The sequence below is a fragment of the Mesoplodon densirostris genome, chromosome 4 (genome assembly GCF_025265405.1).
Source record: "Mesoplodon densirostris isolate mMesDen1 chromosome 4, mMesDen1 primary haplotype, whole genome shotgun sequence".
Classification (NCBI taxonomy): domain Eukaryota; kingdom Metazoa; phylum Chordata; class Mammalia; order Artiodactyla; family Ziphiidae; genus Mesoplodon; species Mesoplodon densirostris.
The window spans coordinates 152407398-152426814 of record NC_082664.1 but is presented as its reverse complement, the minus strand read 5'-3'; the positions used below and the strand labels follow the sequence as shown (position 1 = coordinate 152426814).

General features: G+C 53.2%; 1 protein-coding gene across 3 annotated transcripts in view; it reads right to left on the bottom strand.

The window, feature by feature from the left end:
• The window catches only part of RASGRF1 (Ras protein specific guanine nucleotide releasing factor 1), a 105562-nt gene that overhangs the window by 30989 nt on the left and 55156 nt on the right, over positions 1–19417 (bottom strand). For all 3 annotated transcript variants that reach the window (XM_060095378.1, XM_060095379.1, XM_060095380.1), the window contains 5 exons: positions 15475–15538; positions 13282–13418; positions 11681–11763; positions 5027–5275; positions 1888–2261 (listed from right to left, as the gene is read on the bottom strand). In XM_060095378.1, coding sequence (XP_059951361.1) covers positions 1888–2261; positions 5027–5275; positions 11681–11763; positions 13282–13418; positions 15475–15538 — 907 coding nt within the window. The remainder of the gene's footprint in view (positions 1–1887; positions 2262–5026; positions 5276–11680; positions 11764–13281; positions 13419–15474; positions 15539–19417) is intronic.

Here is a 19417-nt window from a genome sequence, read left to right as displayed (position 1 = left end):
TCGGGGAAAGTGGATGAATTATATCAAAAGTCCAGCTCTGGCATGGTGAGATCTTGGTCAAAAACTCTTCACCTCTCTGGTCCTCAGTTTCCCCAACTAGAAAGTAAGTAGAGTTACACCTGACCTTTGTGAGAGGCCAAAGAAAGCTATAGGTCTTCTCTTTAGAAAAGAATGTCCATATGTGTGCATGCACAAACACACACACACACACACACACATACACAAACTCTGGTGCACAGCTAGACAGGTTCAGGGTCGCCTGGATCACTGGTCAAGAAGCCCAGTATGAGGGGCTTCCCTGGTGGCACAGTGGTTAAAAATCCACCTGCCAATGCAAGAGACATGGGTTTGATCCCCAGTCCAGGAAGATCCTACATGCCACGGAGCAACTAAGCCTGTGTACCACAACTACTGAACCTGCGCTCTAGAGCCCGCGAGCCACAACTACTGAGCCCGTGTGCCACAACTACTGAGCCTGCGCCCTAGAGCTTGCGAGCCACAACTACTGAAGCCCGCACGCCTAGAGCCTGTGCTCCACAACAAGAGATGCCATGACAATGAGAAGCCCATGCACTGCAACGAAGAGTAGCCCCCGCTCGCCGCAACTGGAGAAAGCCCAAGCGCAGCAACAAAGACCCAACACAGCCAAAAAATAAATAAATAAAATTTTTTTTAATTAAAAAAAAAACACGAAGCCCGGTGTATGATGACTTCTCAGGACTGTCTCGCATCACATTTTATCCCGCGCCAGGCCTGGACCCACTGCAGGTTGTGGCAGATGGAGTTCTGTGCCCCTTGACGTTGCCCTGCCAGGGATTCCATCCTTCGCTCCTGCGGGACGGCATCTGGGGCTCTCTGGTCGGCTGTTACATTGGTTACTGACTTTCGGCTGCGCATGTCCCCTATTTACTGTATGCGCCACAGTAAATGTCACTTGGTACCAGAAGCTCCTGGGGGCTTTACCCCACCCCGGCTTTGCCTTCTGCTGGTGGCCCTGCTGACTTCCCTCTTCTCAACTCAGAGGACAGAACTTCCAACCATCTTAAAATTTTTTTCAAAGGCCTCCTCCTCAAAGGCTAGGGCTTCCATCCAGCCCAGGGTTGTGTGTTCGTGTGTGTACACGCACGTGTGTAGGTATGTATGCACATGTGTGCTAACCAAGACAAGGCTGGTGTCACCCAGGATGTGGGCTGACCCAACCTAAGACACAGCCAGACAACCCTCCCAACAAATGCCATTCTAGAATGGTCGGGCTTCTGAGAGCAGGGAGGGCTCAGCCTGCCCGGCATCACCTCCGGCCACTGCCCCACACCCAGTGTTCCAGGTGTGCTGGGTTTCACGGTGTTGCCTAAACACATAATGCTTTTCCTTGCTTCTCAGTCTTGCCCACTCCATTCCCTTTGTCTAGAATGTTCTCCCTTCCTCCTGGTGACAAATCTAGATCTAATAGGTCCTCCAGGAAGCCTTCTCAGACTCTCCCGACGGCATCCCCACTCCATGCTTGGGGTCCCTCGAGCATCCCTCTAACACCACATGCATCAGGCACCCATGTTTCCATGTCTGGTCCTGCTCCTCAGCCACACTGTGAATCCTGGGCTGTAGGAGCCCCATCTGATGCCCTCTTCTCTCCTAGGCCCTGACTGGGGCCTGGCCCAGGACATGTCCACTGCAGAGATGGACAGATACAAGGATGCAAGAGGAAACTGTCATCAGGGCAGCGGGAGGGACACTCATCCCACTTCCTGGGCATCTCTGCCTGCCTGTCCCCCGCCCAGTCTCTGCACTGCCACCACCATCTGGCCAGGACCCCCCAGCCTCCCGGTGGGGCTGGGCCAGCCTCATTGGGCCCGGGAGCAAGGGGGCAGCTTGGCCCTCGCATCCACTCACTCTGCTTGCTGGGAGCTGAGGATTCTTCGAGCTTCTCAGCGTTCATATCGCCCTCATCTGGAATCTTGCTGGCGAAGCTGCTGGCCACGTAGAGCTTGCTGGTGTCCAGCGTGGCCTTGCTGAAGGGCGACATGGCCGAGTACATGCTGGTGTAGCCGTTGGAGTTGCAGCTGAGGGCAGCCAGGTCCAGGGCCTTGCCGCCCGTGATGATGGGGATGTTTAGGGAGAGCTTCCGCCGGCGGCTCGGGGATGACGTCTTGGTGATGGACAGGGGTGGGGGTGAGGAGAACTTGCGGGTGGCGCGTGGCGACTTGGGGGGGTCGCCGTACAGGAGCTTGTTGTTCTGGCCACTGGCGAACAAGAGCTCCAATGACCTGTGGGGAGGGCCAGGGAGGGGATGAAAACAAATGGTCAGTGTAGGCCTGGCTGCCGGCCCAGGCCTGGGGGTCCCCCGTCTCCTGGGAGGCTCAGTGGTGCAGCAACGGCTCCCTCATCCTCATGCTCCCTGACTGCCGGGCTGGTCCTCTGAGTGGGCAGGTTTGAGAGAAGGCCACGCCAAAGGGGCCGGGTAGTTAAATGGTCTGTGCCCAGGTGTCTATAGGCCCAAGTGTCCTGTTCCGGGACGGGGACAGGGACTTTGGTGGCGCGGTAGGTCTGCCTGATGCTCCCTGGTTTTTTTTCTTTTTTTTTCCGGTACGCGGGCCTCTCACTGTCGTGGCCTCTCCCGTTGCGGAGCACAGGCTCCAGATGCGCAGGCTCAGCGGCCATGGCTCACGGGCCCAGCTGCTCCGCGGCATGTGGGATCTTCCCAGACCGGGTCACGAACCCGTGTCCCCTGCATCGGCAGGCGGACTCTCAACCACTGCGCCACCAGGGAAGCCCGATGCTCCATCTTTGTATCCCTGTGGTGACAGCGGCTGACCTGTGATGCTGTGGGTCTTCCTGACCTGCAGGCTTCTGAGAAACCTCTCTCTGTCCCCTGCACGGGCTCGGTGTCACCAACACCTCTGATGTCCTCCTCACCCAGTTCCAGAGAGTTTATGGATGAAGCTGAGACTCAGAGATGGGAAATGACTCATTTGATGCCTCCTGACTCTAAACCCAGTGCCCTTTCCACGCAACCTGGGTATCAGCCTCAGGTGTAAACTTGGGGGGCAGGAGGCTCCCCGAAGCCCTGGCCATGCTCCTACCATCTGCAGGCAGGGCCCATAGCTCAGGGCCAGGTTGGGAACAGGTGATACATACGTGATAACACAAACAGCAGCTTGCGAGCACGGAACGTATTCAGCATGGGACAGACCTCATCTCTTAATCTTCACGGTTGCCCCTGGGGGAAGGTGCTCGTATTCCCATTTCACAGACAGGAAACAGGCTCAGAGAGGTGAAGGAATTTGGTCAAGGCGGTAGGACTGAGGGCAGGGATCTGAACCTGCCTCTTCCCACTACAGCCTCTGCCTGCGGGGGTGACCTGCTGGATCCCTCAGGAATGACCTCGATTGCTTTTCAGGCGTGACTCCATCCTGGATGGGGCAGTTTTTCCTGCTCTCTCAGAGCCCTGGGAAGCCGGCTGCTGAGGTTTAGCAGGTGAACTGCAGCACTGGGGGGGATGGGGACAGGGAGGGGCTGGGGGAGAGGACGCAGGTGTACTCTGGGCAGCTGGCCTGTGCTGGCAGCAGAGGCGTGGGGCAGGGTGGGGGGATGGTTAGAGTCTGCAGGCCTCCCTGCCCCCACCTTGTATCCTGGGCTCCCATTTGGGACCAGCCCGGCCCCCAGGCGGCCGTGGGAGTTGGTGTGGCTCAGGACCTCTGCTCCAGGCAGCGCTAGAGCCGAGGCCCCAGCCCCAGTCTCACCCGGGGTGGGGGGTGGGGGGTTGGGGGAGGACTCAGCGTGTCCAAGGCGGAGGTTCCGGCAGAAAAGGAAAGCACCAGTGGGCCTTCCTCCTTTCCTGGCAGGCCCCTCCTGGAGCCCTGAGGTTGATCAGGGTCCCTGAACTTGACCTACTGCTGGGTAGCCTCAGGCAGGTCCTTCATTCCTCTGTGCCTCACTTTCCCCTCTGCTGGGTGAGGATTGATAGCTACCTTCCTCAGCCATCTCAAACTGGGCTGTGGGTAGGGTCTTGCTGGGTTTGACCTGCCCCCCTGGTGCCTCGTCGGTACCACCCTTGGCTGGGTAATCATCTGGCGAGATGGGGGTAAAGGTCTTTGTTCACTAAGCTGGGTCCCCAGCAGTTGGACTGGTAAATGTTGAAGTTCTGAGGCTGGCTCTTTGGGCTGGCCCTGGGTCTCGGCCAGTCTAACGCCTGACCCTGCCGTGTGGGATGTGCCTGCCCTTAGAATTCTAACCTGGCAGGGACCCTGGGTTCACAGTGACCCCACCAGGCCCCTCAAAGCTTGGCCAGGCTGGGGGTGGGCAGCTGAAGGCTGGTTAAAGCAGGGACGTGAGGAGGACAGGTGGGAAAGGAATGTAAGGGGGGCATCTCCACCCTGACTGTCACCCAGACTCAGACAGGGGTGGCCATGTGGGCTCAACGAGACCAGGGCCCTGGGTTCAAGTTCCCATTTTGTCACAGACTTCCAGGAGCCCTGGGGCAAGCCTCTTGACCTTTCTGGTCCCAGTTGGCCCCCCACAGGGCTGAGCTGTGACAACGTGGATGGAAAAGATGGCCTTGAAGCCAAGGCTAAGGTGGCCAGCCCTCCATAGGTGGAAAACCACCCCAAGTGTGCAAACAGGGACACTCTCTCTCTCTTCTTCAGAGCAGAACGTGGTCAAAGCAGAGAGGGGATAAGATTCTCCCTCTGCCTCTTTCTCTCCCTCCCTTCTTCCCTTGACTCCGCCCCTCCTCTTTGTTTTCCTTTCTTAAATGGGGAAGGTGGGGAAACCCTGTCCTGTGGAGGAGGCAACCCCCCCAAAACTCTACCCCACCCCAGAAGCCCAGGGTGGGAGATGGAGAAAGCTGGGGCTGAGCAGGAGCATCAGGCAGGTCAGCCCTCCCCCACCTCTTTGCAAAGGGCGGGCTTGGTTCCCGGGGCAGGGGGGCCCCTCATCCCCCCAACTCAGGTTCCAGCCCGCTGCCGAGCTTGGTCTCCCTCCTGGGCCCAGAAGCTCTGCGGGTCGGCCCGGGAGGAGGAGGCCTGCCCACCTGGCGGGGATGGCACTGATGGGCTTCCTGTAGATGGTGATGAGCTTGTCCAGGACCACGACGGCGGTGGTGAAGACACGATAGGAGTGCAGGAAGGTGTTGAGGAAGTCGATGCTCAGGAAGCGCAGGTCCGTCAGCCTCTCCAACAGCCGCTCCACGCTGGCATACCGGATCTGCAGCACTTTGCAAGAGTTCATGGTTTTGCTGAAGCGAATGTCCACGTCATCACAATATAAGGAGGCATCGGACCTGAGGAGGGAGGAGGGACCGAGAAAGCACTTGGGTCTGAAGGTGTCTGAGTCCGTGGCTGTCTCCCCGACTGGGCTGCGAGCTCCCCGAGGGCTGGACCACGGCACACCCATCACTGTCTCCCCAGCGCACCAACAGCCAAGGATGGAGGGACTGATGAAGGACAGGGTGGCTTGTGACTTGAGCAAGGAAAGCTTTGGAAGACTGACATTGAGGAAAAATGCGCTGCAACTTCTTTTTGGCAGTAATACCTGAAGGCCTGACATTATAAAACTCTTAGAAATGCTGGATGAAATATAACAAACTTAAAAATAATGTGCTGTCACGTTCACAAGCTATGAAGAAAATCCGTTCACACAAAAGCATGGACACATATATTCAGAGCAGCGTTATTCATAATTGCCCAAAAGTGGAAACAACCCAAATATCTATGAACTGATGAAAGGATAAACAGAATGTGATCTATCCATACAATGGAATACTATTCAGCCATAAAAAGGAATGAAATACTGATATATGCTACAACATGGATGACTCCTGAAAACATGCTAGGTGAAAGAACCTAGTCACAAAAGCCCACACATTGTAGGATTTCATTTATATGAAATATCCACAAGAGCCAAATCTACAGACACAGAAAGTAGAGTGGTGGTTGCCAGGGGGTAGAAATAGGGGGGAATTGGAAGTGACTGCTAATATGCATGTGGTTTCTTTTTGGGGTGATGGAAATATTCTGGAATTAGACAGTGGTGATGGTTGCACAACACAGTGAATATGCTAAAATCCACTGAATTGTACACTTTCAAATGGTGAGTTTTATGTTATATGAATTATATCTCAATTAAAAAAAACCAACTAGGGGCAAAAAATATACGGGAAATTTCCAGGGGCCAAAAATGAAGCGAAATTTGGAAACGAGTTGATGCTTTAGCTGCCTTTAGGGTATCTGTTGCTCTTGGAAACCAAGTGCCTTGGTTTCAACAGAGAAGTAGACCAGGCTTGGGCCTGCGGGTGGAGGGAGTTGGAGTGAGACCCCCATGTAAAGCTGGGACCCTTGAAGAGTTATAGTGAAAGGTGGCCTAGAAATATCTACCCACCAGGAAAGGAAGATTGCAAGTTTTCTGTTTTAGCCCAGGCTGTGAGGGGGCAGCATGGGGAGCGTATCAAGCTCCCTTGAGAATGTATTATTTGCCCTTCCAGTGGTTTTGGAAGACAAATACCTACTATCTTTGTGGTCTGAGAAGCCCAAAGAGTATTAGTGTAGTCACAGGATGTAATGCTCCTGGGGCAACTGGTGGAAACAAATGCAAGACCTTTCTGGAAGGGCATCTGTCAACCAGGCTCTACAAGACATTCAAAGATAAACCCCCCACTGAAACTGAGCTCACAATCCAAAATTAAAAACTGCATGAGCAAGTGTCAGCAGATATGACGAATAGCTTAATTCAATCCCCAAGGGTCTAATTTTTTTTCTAAGTCTAAAAGTCCTACACATTTTTGTTACTAGCTGCTCCTGCTGCCAGCAATCTGCCTACATCTCTCCTCCCTTAGTTATGAAGAGCTACAAAGGGTGAAGCTGCGATGGTCATTCATTATAAACCTCCGGCCCCTTTGCCAAGGCGGGGCAGAATTCTTAGCAGCTTATTCAACCTTCTCAGTTTTTGTAGGGGGAGGTCATCTCCTCCTTGACCTCACCTCGGCTGCTTCTTAAAGTATTAGGGTCAATTAACATAGCCTACGTTACATCAGCTGGACTAAAAGGGAAACCCTCAGGGCTGAGCAGTCATCCTGGATTAGATTTATCAAAGTCCTTCATCCCTGGCCAAAGTGATTTTTGCATAGGGTGAGGGTATAATCCAAGCCAGAGCAGTCCAAGTCCTTTTCTGGGACCTTCCAAATTGGATCTGGTGGCAGCAAGTCCCATTCTTCTCAGGCTGCCAACATGTGAGGACAGGCGTCTGGTGGTCAAACAGACCATAGTGGGCTGAGGACCTGAGCTGGGTCTAAACATCCACAGGTCTCTCTTCTTTCAGTTTGAAAAGAGACAATCCTGAAGAAACAGGAATGATTCCTTCTAAGGTAGCTTTGCTGCAAGACACAGGACATTTTAGAAAACACCTGTTTTATTTTTCACCAAGATTCAGGAGAATATATATTGCATTGACCGAACCATAAGAACCAACCAGGAAGAGGAAATCATCTGAGATCGGAAAGATTTCTTGGAAACGAAAGACAAGAGTGTTCAGAGGACATGAATGCAAGTAACAGCAGATGAGAGACTCAGAAAATCAAATGAGTGACACAAGAAGCGAACTTGAGAAATTTTCCCAGAATGCAGAGAAGGTGGAGAGGTTCAAGTGAGGAGAGAAAATGTAATCGGCATGGAATAGACAGACAGGGATCCAGCCAGTTGACTACAAACCTCTAAAGGAAGAAGAAAAATTGCAGAGAAGCAAAACTGAAAGACAGTGGACAAGAGAAAGTACCTGCAGATGGGAAGGACTCAGTGGCACCATCCCTGGAGAACTGCCCTCGGCCCTTGGGTGAAAGGACTCCCTTAACTCAAGCCAGGTCCCCACCATGGGACTGCACCTTCTAGAAGGACAGTGCAACTCCTCACACACCATGGATCCCGAAGCGTCCAGCCTAGACCTGACATCCTCAGTGGTGATTATTGAACCCCTCTGGCAAGGGTTTGCTTCTATCACCTTCTTTTTGGGCTCCTTCTGCCACTGGAGGGGGGTAGAGAAAGTGAGAAAAGCCCTCCCCCTTTTTTTCCCAAGGGTTAATGGAATTTTTTTAAAGATTTATTTTTATTTTATTTATTTATTTATTGTTTTTGGTTTTTTGTTGTTTTTTTCAGTACCATGCGGCATGCGGGATCTTAGTTTCCCGACCAGGGATCGAACCCGAGCCCCCTGCATTGGGAGTGGGGAGTCTTAACCACTGGACCACCAGGGAAGTCCCAAGCCCTCCCTTTTCTATCAACCTCCCTTGCCCCCTTCTTCTCTTTCGCAAACCTCACAATCATTGTTGGTGATGGTGCCTCTGGCAACTCCAGTGTTACGTAAACCTATTCTGGACTTTAGTTGCCCTATCTGTAAAATGGGAAGGCACACTAAAGCAGTGATAAAAACAGCTTTCATCCTGGATACCAGTTCTGCCAGACTGGGAGTAACTGCCTGGGGCTGTGTTGACCATTACAGGCTCAGCCTTAAAGACTGCCGTGACCCATTAGTAATGTCTGCCATGGATTCTGGATTCTGATCCAAATGGCTGGCTCATGTGTTAAGATATTTGCCAGCCCTGCTAGAAGGGGTTTTCGGTCCCTCACAACACAAGCATCGTTTGACTGTAAATTCAGACCTGCCTCTCTCTTTGCTCTCCCAATACTTTTTTTTTTTTTGAGATTTTTTTTTTGACGTGGACCATTTTTAAAGTCTTTATTAAAGTTGTTACAATATTGCTTCTGTTTTACGTTTTGGTTTTTTGGCTGCGAGGCGTGTGGGATCTTAGTTCCCTGACCAGGGATCAAACCCATATCCACTGCACTACACGGCGAAGTCTTATCCACTGGACCTCCAGGGAAGCCCCCTAATACATCTTGACGAAACTCCAAGTGGCATTGCCGTCTCCCAGGCATCGAGAGGCCTGGGCTTGATGGGAAAGGGCTTCCCTTTTCCTCCTTCTGCAGGGGGTGCACCCTGCCTTGGGTCTACCTGTCCTCGAGGTCACATGTTGGGGCAGAGCCTCAGGACCAGGGCAGATGGAATGAGACCTCTTGGATCTTTGGGCTGCTGGTGGTTGATGATCTTCATTCTCTGGGACCTTCCTCTCAAACCCTGCCACTAGCATCTACCCACCAGAGGGCCGGGATGCAGTGTGTTGGAAGCCACGGACCCTCCAGCTATACATACTACTGATGACTTTTTCCAGCCAGGCTCTCTGTTGCCACTCTATCCCTGGCCAACAGGGGGCGCCCGTCACCGCCTTGGGTGCAACGCTAACACCTACAGAAGAAAACTCAACTCCTCACCTGTCACGTTACTATTATCTGACTCCTGCCCACCTCTTCAGCCCGCTGTATTGTTTAAGAAAATACAGTTGTGCTATAAAAAATAAGAGAAACAAAAAAGGAGGACAGACGAAGGGGCAGACAGCTTGTGAGCCATGGCAGGCATATATATACACTAAGTAAAGCATTCATGTGCCAAATGTAAATAGGAGGGGTGGAAGGACCAAGCATGCACTAAGTATTCACAAGGCACCAAATATTCAAGCTACACTTAATATTCATGAGGCATAGCGTACACTCAATATTCATGTCTTAAGTCGGCCACCCACTGGCGACATCCATTCTGACCCTCTACCCTCTGTCCCAGAACTATAGATAAACCTGTAGCTGTTCTTCAGTCTAACTGGTGAGCTGCCACTGTGGCCAGACATACTTGCCCCGACTTCTCAGACAGAGCAGGCGTGTGCCCTTGGATCCACTGATCAAGCTTCAACTCTGGTCCTTGTAGCTGCTCCATCAGCAAGGAAGGTAGATGGGGCAGGGAGAGAGGCTGGACAATGACCGTGGTGTAACTAGCTCATGCAACTACGTGTAACAGGCACTAACCTACTACGCCTTCTCTTTCCCCTGGTTTCTCACTAAGTGTTTAAAATTGATTCACTGGACTGTGTGGTTAAGCATCTTAATTGGGTCTGCGAGCCTTTCTGTTCCAAGACCTCTGGGATGGTTTATCTGGTAGCGAACTTGGAGGCCACAATTGCATCAAGGTTATTTCCCATAGGACATACCACTCTCCCAACCCTGCAGCCCCATGGAACGTTTTATCATTCCCCAAACACACCATGTGCTTCCCTGCCTCTGCGTCTTTGCACATGCTGTTCCCCCTTCCCAGGATGCCCTTCCCCCTCCACCATTTAGCAAACCCTAACTTATCCTTTGAGGTCAGTTCTGATGTCCTCTTCTTGGGAAAGTCTTCCCTCGCTGTGCCAGGTGAACGAGTCACTCATTCTCCGAACCCTCGTTCGTAGCATCATACAAATTCTATTTTGTAGCACCCGCTAGTGTTTTACGATTTCTATGTGTCTTTCTCTCACTAAATGGTGAACTCCCTGAGGACGGAGGCCATGTCTGCTCATCTCTGCTCCCTGGCGCCCTCGCAGGGGGGCGTTGCCCATGGGCTACTCCTGCCAACGAGGCCACGTTTAAGTCTGGGAGCCGACAAGTCCTTGGAGTTGTCACTTTGATCTGGATATTCCATTCCCTTTATCACCATCATAGTTTAAAATGCTGTTATTTTTTCTTTCACGGGTGAGTTTATTTTGGTTTCATCTGCTCACTTTTACTGCCTCAATAAGCACTCTTTGCAGAAGATAAGTAGGTACCCACTATACATTTAACCATCATTCTACATGTGTTTTTTAAAATTCATCGTTGAAACAAATCCAGGAGGTAGGCAGGTGGGTGTTATCATCTCCCACTAACAGGTGAGAGACCCAAGCTCAGACATGTTAAGTGACTTGTCCGTAGTCATACACAGAGCAGAAGCCGTGGGCCAGGGCTCGTGCCTTCAAGTCCAGACCTTCCTTCTGGGTTCCAGCACCTTTGGCTGTTAAACAATGTTAAACAATGGGGTGGGGTGGGGCTCCTCCTCATAAACTCAGCCGGATGCTTGAAAGCTCTGGCATACAGGACACTGCCTGGGTTAGCTCCTAGCTGCTGGCGTGCTCGCTTCATCAGGCTGGCTGTCGAAACGGGGTGGGTGGGACCTTTCACACCCTCACTACATAATGGCCTGCAGTTCCCTCGAGTGCGCACTTCAAGTAGCAAAGAGGCAGTGGGTCCCCAAGGTTTGCTTTGGGCAGGACAACACGCCTGGGGTTGGTTAGCTGGGTCCTGGCGTATGCCAGGTGGGCAGAGCAGCTGGGAATTCAGCGGTTCAGATGGAGGCCAGGGAGCCAGCGGGCCACCTGGGGGGCACCGTGAGGGGGTCAGGCGAGCAGATGCTGGAGGAGAAGCAGGGCCGGTGCAGGCCACGAGGCTGCACGGCCCAGCGGCGCTCAGAGAGCTGAGCTCAGCAGGACGCCAGCCCCCTCGCCCTTCCTCCCTGGCATTGCCCAAACAAAAGAAAAATAGTTATTAAAAAAAATAGAGTGCATGAAATGTCATTCCTGATGTTTTATTTTAAACAGCCTAATACGAAAATCCACATTTTCAAGGCAAACAACTACAAAAACTAAGCCAAAGCCATCAACCAAATCGAAGTTAACTGGAATCAAACACCTAACACACCCCAAAGACGAAACCCAGCATCTTCTGAGCCCCTTGTGGTCACTGTGTGGCCCTCGGTCTCTGGAGCTCAGCCCGGACAAGAGGGGGCTCAGGGCACTTACTTGATCATCTGTGGCACAGTGACCTTGGAATTCTCCTCAAATGCGTTCATCATAAGCCCATTGCACCGGATGTTATCCACACACTGCAATCAGAGAGAGGACCCCCGGGTCAGAGCCTCCGTCTGCGTTCCGAGACCCAGGCCCAGCAGGGGCTCTGCCGAGTGAGGCTTCGCAGGTCCCGGACTGACACAGGGTCAAAGGGCATCGTCCAGGCAAGGGCAGGGTCAATGCACAGCATCTCTTGGGTTCTGATGGGAAGTCAAGTCCCCAGCTCGGTGACCTTTTGGGGATTTACTTGACTTCCCTGGGCCTTAGTTTCCCTACCTACAAAATGGGGATAATGATTCCTACTTCCTCGGGGTGTTTGCAAAAATGGAAGTGGCCGACCCTGGCCACTCTGTGGCTGACCTCTGAGGTCCAGCACCAAGGACAAGATCAGATCCACAGTGACCTGGGGCCTCTGTCCTGGGAGGCCGGCTCAGCAGGTGCCGTCCTGCCCCCATGTCCTCTGCTCATCACAGGGTGCTCTCCAGGCGAGCAGCCCTGAGTCTTTGATGGCTCCCCGAGGACTTTCCAGTTTTTTGGTTTTCTCCGGGGCACGCTGGTTGTTTGAAGCTGGGAGGGCAAGACTGAGAAAGAGCAGACGTCTGCTACTAGTCACCTCACCCTGCCACACTGTGGGGCTGTGAGATGGGCAGGCAGGGAAGCCCAGGTGTGAGGCCTAAAAATGACGGGTAGGGAGTGAGTGGGGGGGACTGCCCTGAAATACAGTAAAGGATCTGCCCCTCAGTTCTCCATAAACACAGCTCCCAGGCCCCCTCCCCCGAAAGGGGGACATCTCCAGCCTCGCTGTCCCCTTCCTCCCACCATCAGCTGCTCTGCTAATACTCTCCTCCACTGTGCAGAGAGCAGGCGGTCCGGAGAGGTTCCTGTGCTCCTGGGACGGGGCTGGGCTGACCCATGGCAGGCCCTTGCTGGGCCCAAGGAAAGGCCTGTCCTGGGCCAGCAGCCCGGTGCTGCCGACAGGCTCTTTCCAGACTCAGACCTCTGCCCTGGTCCTGCAAGTGACCGCAGTCCTCTGGGTCTGCTCTCTGGTCCCTGGGAGGTCTGTGCTTCCTGTGACTCTCCCAGTGGGGTGACAACCCTAACGCTGGTGCAGGCAAACCTTCCCTCCTGCAGAGCGGACTCCGGGCTTTGTGGGCCCTTTGCTTTCTCTCCTGGCTCTGCTACATCCAGCACCCTTGGGTCACGGTGCCCAGACTTTTCTGTGGTACCAATGGCCTGGGGCGTGTGCCAAAACGTAGGTTCCCAGGCCTCGTGCCAGAGACTTGGATGTAGTAAATCTGCAGGGGACCAGAGGGGAGCCCAGGAATCTGGAGTTTTAAAAACTGCCCTAGGGATGATCCAGATGCAAGGGGTTCCTAGACCACACTCTACGGGTGGCCCAGGGGACTCTGCGAGCTGGACAGCTAGCTGGGCTCAGCCTTGGCTGGTAGAGATACTCACGCCTTTTCCATTAGAACCCTGTAGCTGCCTCCCGCCCCCCACCAGCTTAGGCATGAAAGGACCACTTGCTTTCAAGGACAAGCGATGCCGCTCACCTGGCTGATGTCACTGGTCCACGCCGCCTTCTCCTGTCTGGATGAGGCCACAAGGATGACTGTGAAGGGTGGGGAATCCTTTGGCTCCACCCCGATCTTAAAATCCAAGTGGTCTGTGTCTTGGCCGGATCCTTTGGCTTCCAGGGACAAAACACGGAGTTAGCCGAATGAGTGTGGGCCTTTCTGAGTTGGAAAACGACTGCACGATACCTGCCTCACCCCACTGGTGAAGGCACGGCATCAGTAGGGCACCAGGCCACTTGCTAGTTTCAGAACATCTTTTTTTTTTTCTTAAGGTGAGGAATCCCCACTTCAAAGATGGAGAAACTAAGACCTAGAGTGCAGAGTAGCTTACAACCGCACAGGGACAGCTCCAATTCCGTGTCAGAAGGGCCTTTCGGAATCACCAGTCAGCTCTACCCTCGTTAGGCCAATGGGGAGCTGAGGTCTCCGGGGAGGACTTTCATAAGACCCCCAGCTGGGCAGCGGCTAAGCAAGGTCTAGAACTGGCCTCACAGCTGGGCCCTCCAGCTACGCCAAGGTGATACAGGGGCCAGGAGGAGAACTTTAGATCTTGAGCTTTTATGGACCCAGCTGGACATTTAGCTCAGTTGAGAGCTCCCCAAAGCCAAAGTAAATTCTAGGTATTTTTATTACTGCTCTTAACCCGAAGGGTTCCTTGAACTCTTTATTTGGAAAGACTAAGATCACGGTTCAGAGATTCCTTGCAACACGGCCACATTCATCAGGGGTCCCCTGAATGGGGTAGAATGTTGTGGAAGGTCTGCTACAGCTCTGGTCTCTGCTTGCTGGCTGTGTGACCTTGGGGTGATACCCTCCCCGCTCTGGGCTTCAGACGTCCTCCTGTACAAGCAGAGTGGGGCGTGACGGCTCTGAGGTCCCCGACCCTTCCAGTGTTGACACGTGAGAATGTGAGGGCACTGGAGAGCCCGCTCCGTGTGGCGACTCGAGGATGGGATGACGCTGGCTCCCCGTAAGTGGGGTGTCTGTGTGTTGAGTGGGGGATGCATGGGGCCACGCCTCTCCCTTTCCTGGCCCTGGAGGGAAAAGTGCTTTGGGGACTGACGGTTCCACTGGAGTCGGGACCGGCTGTGGCCAAGACTGAAGAAGATCATGCTGGTAAGAGCTCCGGGTAAATTGCTGCACATGTATTTTTGCCTTGGTGGTGGGGGGGTCGCTTGGCTCCGCCCTCGGTGGGGGGGTCACGAAGGGTGCAGAGCCCAGCTCCCGCTGCGGCTGACCAGGGCACACGTGTGTGTGTGTGTGTGTGTGTGTGTGTGTGTGTGTGTGTGTGTGTGTGGACTATGCTCCCAGTCCCCAGCAAACCCTGAGCCCGAGCCCAAGCCATGCCGGGACTGGGATCTGGGGTCCTTCAGACACAGCCCTGCTTCGAGAAGCCCCAACCTGGGGAAGGGTAAAGATGGAGAGTCCAGCTGGTGCACCCCCAGGGGAGGGCCTCCAGAGCCTTGCTGGGGGGCTAGTGAAGGAGGGAGACGAGGACCAACTTTGGTCCAATCAAGAGACAGTAGTGACCCCACCCCTTCACCTAAAATAATAAGCCCATCCCCCAATTCTGATTCCCCGGGGAGAGAGATCTCATGGACACCCCTACACGGCGGCTTTCCGAGCCCCCGGGCACCACCTTCCCCCAGCTCCCCGCCCAGCCCCTTCTGGTTTGCTGGGGCCCCACTCACATGCTCCCTTCTCCCCTAGTCTTGCCTCCCGTCCTGGTCACTCCACTGTGGGGGACCGTTCCCCTGCACTCCCTCTGGTGGTGGCACGTGTGTCCCTGCACACCCCACCTGTTTCCACTGTAGGACAGAGATAGGCCTGGCGCCTCCCGGCCTCTTCCTCGTGGCCCAGTGAGCCACTGTGCATGTAGCACATGGATGCGTGAAGAAGGGGTGCTCACTGAGAAGTGTGACCCCCAAACCCAACGGCACCGAGTCCAGGGACCCAAGGAGCTCGGAAGGAACCAGGAAGGGGGAGGAGGCTGTCACCTGCAGGGCCAGAAAGCTCCTTCCCTAAAGACCCAGGACCAGCCTCTCCGGGTCCAGCATCCTTCCTGCCTCCCAAGAAAAAAAAAACCAATGCCCGGGCCCAACCTTTCAGAGTGAGTGTGTGTGCATCTGTGTGAGCCCACACAGGCTTGCACGTGACTTGCACACCTACCTTCTTCCTCCGTGCTTTCTGGCTCCTCCAATAAAGTGCAGTCAATGAGGGATATGACTCCATTCTGAAAAAGAGCAGGGGCCACCTTGAATCAAAGCGAGAGATGTGCTAGTTTCAGAGTTCCAGAATATCAGGGTGAGGAACGGCTCGAAAAGTGAGCACCCACATATGTGTGTGGACGTTACATGCCAAGTGGGTATTTTGGTTTTCAAGTTGAAGAACTTTATCTCCATATAGGAAGCCCAGTGAAGTGGCTCAAATGGGATTGCTCAAAGGAGGGCCAAATTTGGGCTGGGGGTGGAGGGGCTAGAACCTGGCTTGCACGGCCTTTTCTTGCCCTACAGCGGCTCTGAGGCATCATCTGGTAGCCCTAAGTCTGAAGTTTGAACTCCCTCATTCTAGGCTAAACCCTGCATGTTATCAATAGGGAAACAGGACCATTTTACAGACCTGTCTCAGTTATTGTTATTCCGATTTTACAGATGAAGAAATGAAATCAGGGAGTTAAGCGTCTTGCCCAAGGTCACCTGGTAGGTAAGTGGCAGAGTCTGGAAACAGCCTCATGGGCCTGTTCCCAGCTCAAGGTCAGTGGCTGGCTTTTAATTATTAGGAATATCTGGAAGGACGCCTCTTATCCTTGAGTGTCTGAGCATCTTTTAGGTGTGAGATCCCTTGATCCTGTAGTGAGAAATGAAAGTAACGACCACTGTGTTGGTTGCAAAGCACGTCCACGAATTCTTTGATACCCCGTCCTTCAAAAGGTGAAGGCTGGGGCCTCCCTGGTGGCGCAAGTGGTTGAGAGTCCGCCTGCCAATGCAGGGGATACGGGTTCATGCCCCGGTCTGGGAGGATCCCATATGCCGCGGAGCGGCTGGGCCTGTGAGCCATGGCCGCTGGGCCTGCGCGTCCGGAGCCTGTGCTCCGCAACAGGGGAGGCCACAACAGTGAGAGGCCCGCATACCGCAAAAAAAAAAAAAAAAAAGGTGAAGGCTGTTTCCCTTCCTCTTGAGTGTTAGCTGGACTTAGTGACTTGCTTCTCATTCAGCGAAGAAAGCAGGAGTGATGGGGTCCAGCTTTGGGGGCTGCAGCCTCCTGCGTGCTCTCTTGTTGTTTCTTGGACCACTTGTTCTGGGGGAAGCCAGCTGCCATGTCATGAGGAGAGGGCTACAGATGAGGGGCGAGGCCTCCTGCCAACAGCCATGTGTGGGAGCCGCGCTGGAAAAGGATCCCGGCCCCAGTCGAGCCTCAGATGACTGCAGCCTCAGCTGCCACCTTGACTGTAACCTTATAAGGAACCCTGAGCCACGTATGTCCACCCGCTAAGTTGTCCTGACTTCCTAACGTGCAGAAACTGTTTGAGACAACAAATGTTTGTTTTAAGCCAGGGGACTTCCCTGGTGGTCCCGTGGTTAAGACTCCACACTTCCACTGTAGCGGGGCGTGGGTTCGATCCCTGGTCCGGGAACTAAGATCCCACATGCTGTATGTGGTGCAGCCAAAAAAAAAAAGGCACTCCATTTGGGGACAGCAACAGATAAATAACGTAATAACTGACAATAACAGAAACCTGACCAGGTGGCTAATCTATACGTGAAAATGTCTGCAGGGCAGGCTGCCACCTGGAAGGCAGAGGGGGACCTGGAGAAAGTATCAAGAGTGGGCCCCCGAATCCTGCATTCTGCTTCTTGTTTGGCTCTTTGGTTGCCCTGGGGGAGCCCCCCAGGCCTTGCTGGGCCTTAACCTGACCACTGATGTCACTGGGCTGGATAATCTCCAAAGCCCATCTAGCTCTAACCTTCTCTTACTTTAAGTCCCCAAAAATTCTTATGGTAGTTTTAGATCTTGGGGAGTTGTAGCAGGTCCCTTTTAGGAGGACTGAAGGCATTCGATTTCCAATGGCAGTCTTTAACAAGAAGCGGTTTGAATTTTAGCTTTGGTTTCAGAACACAGACTCTGGAGCCAGACTGCCTGGGTTCAAATCCCCGCTCTGCCACTTGCTGGCTGTTTCTAGAAGCCTCAGTTCCCTTACTTATACAATAGGGAAAGTAAGAGTTATCTGCCTCAGTGGGTTGTTCTATGAATTAAATATACATGATGTATTTGGGCTAGTGCCTGGCTCATAGGAATCATCATGCAAAGGCTTGTTATTATTATTACAAGTTTATACTACATAATTAAGGTGACGACTATTACCTGTTGAGCACTTACCATGTACCAGGCATGGGGCCATGTGTTTTGCACCCACTTCCTCACTAAAGCCTCATAGCACTCTCATGAAGTAGGTATTTTCACTCCCATTTAAAAAAATAAATTTATTTATTTATCTTATTTATTTTATTTTTGGCTATGTTGGGTCTTTGTTGCTGTGCGCGAGCTTTCTCTAGTTGTGGCGAGCGGGGGCTACTCTTTGTTGTGGTGTGCAGGCTTCTCATTGCGGTGGCTTCTCGTGTTGTGGAGCACGGGCTCTAGACACGTGGGCTTCAGTAGTTGTGGCATGCAGACTCAGGACTTGTGGATCACGGGCTCTAGAGCGCAGGCTCAGTTGTTGTGGCACACGGGCTTAGTTGCTCCGTGGCATGTGGGATCTTCCCAGACCAGGGCTCGAACCTATGTCCCCTGCATTGGCAGGTGGATTCTTAAGCACTGCGCCACCAGGGAAGCCGTTCACTCCCATTTTGCAGGTAAGTAAACTGAGGCTTGGTGAGGTCACCCACTGGTAAGTGGCAGGGCTAGAATTTGAGTAGCTCTCAGATTCCATGTTCTTTACCAATATGCTAAGAGACTTTTAAAACTCAAACAAACAAATAAACAACCCCCCAAACCAAAATAAGATAAAGCTAACAAACATAAAAGCACATGCTTTCAGACTAAAAAGCCATCTTGAAGTCTCCAGTTCAACCTGCCCCTACTGACCCCCACCTGTTGGGAGAACCGTCCCCCCAGCCTGGACAGAGATCTTCCCAGGAGAAACTCCAGAGCTAGTAAATAATGAAGGCTTTCCTTGATACATAATTTGGTTGAAACTGGAGTCTTCAGTGTTTGTAAATTAATTTCCCCTTGTGCAGCCGACCAACTAATGTGTTGACATGTTAACATAAGCAGTATATTCCCTGAAGCCACTGCTTGATCAATTAGCTCTGCAGGAGGTTACGGGCCAGGCATCCAGGGTCTGGAAGAATGGTTTCCCTGATGCTCTGGCTTAATTAAGGGCACCTTCTGGCCCTTTCCAGGCCACAGCGCGTTCATATTTAAAATCTCCAGAAGCGAGCTTCCACGGGGATGGATGCAGTGCCGGGGAGACTGTCGCTTACAGAGGCAGGGGCTTCATACTTCCCAGAGCAGATTTACGGGCACCTGTCTGCATCTGTGCACGTCTCTGCTGAGGACAGTCATCCCTGTTTTGCAGATGAGGAAGTGAGGTGTGGACAGGCGTGGGACGTTTCCAGGGTCACACATATGCAGGAGACAGAGGTGGGACCAGATCGTGAGCTCACAGCAGTGGGATAAGCCGTGTGCTGTGCTGCAGAACAGGAGATTCTGCCGGGGGGTGCAGAGTCTTGTGCTGGCAGAGTGAGTGCCTGAGGGCGTCAAGAGGGGGCGCTGTCTGAGCTCTTTTTTTTTTGCGGTACGCGGGCCTCTCACTGTTGTGGCCTCTCCCGTTGCGGAGCACAGGATCCGGACACGCAGGCTCAGCGACCATGGCTCACGGGCCCAGCCGTTCCGCGGCATGTGGGATCTTCCCGGACTGGGGCACGAACCCGTGTCCCTTGCATCGGCAGGTGGACTCTCAACCACTGCGCCACCAGGGAAGCCCTCTGAGCTCTTTTTGGTTGGAAATGAGACAAAGGCTCTGACTGCTGCTCTGCCCTCAGCCAGGTGCCACCATCCTCCCCGGCCCCTCAGATACACGTACACGGGCCTTTGAAGGTCTTGTCTGGACCCC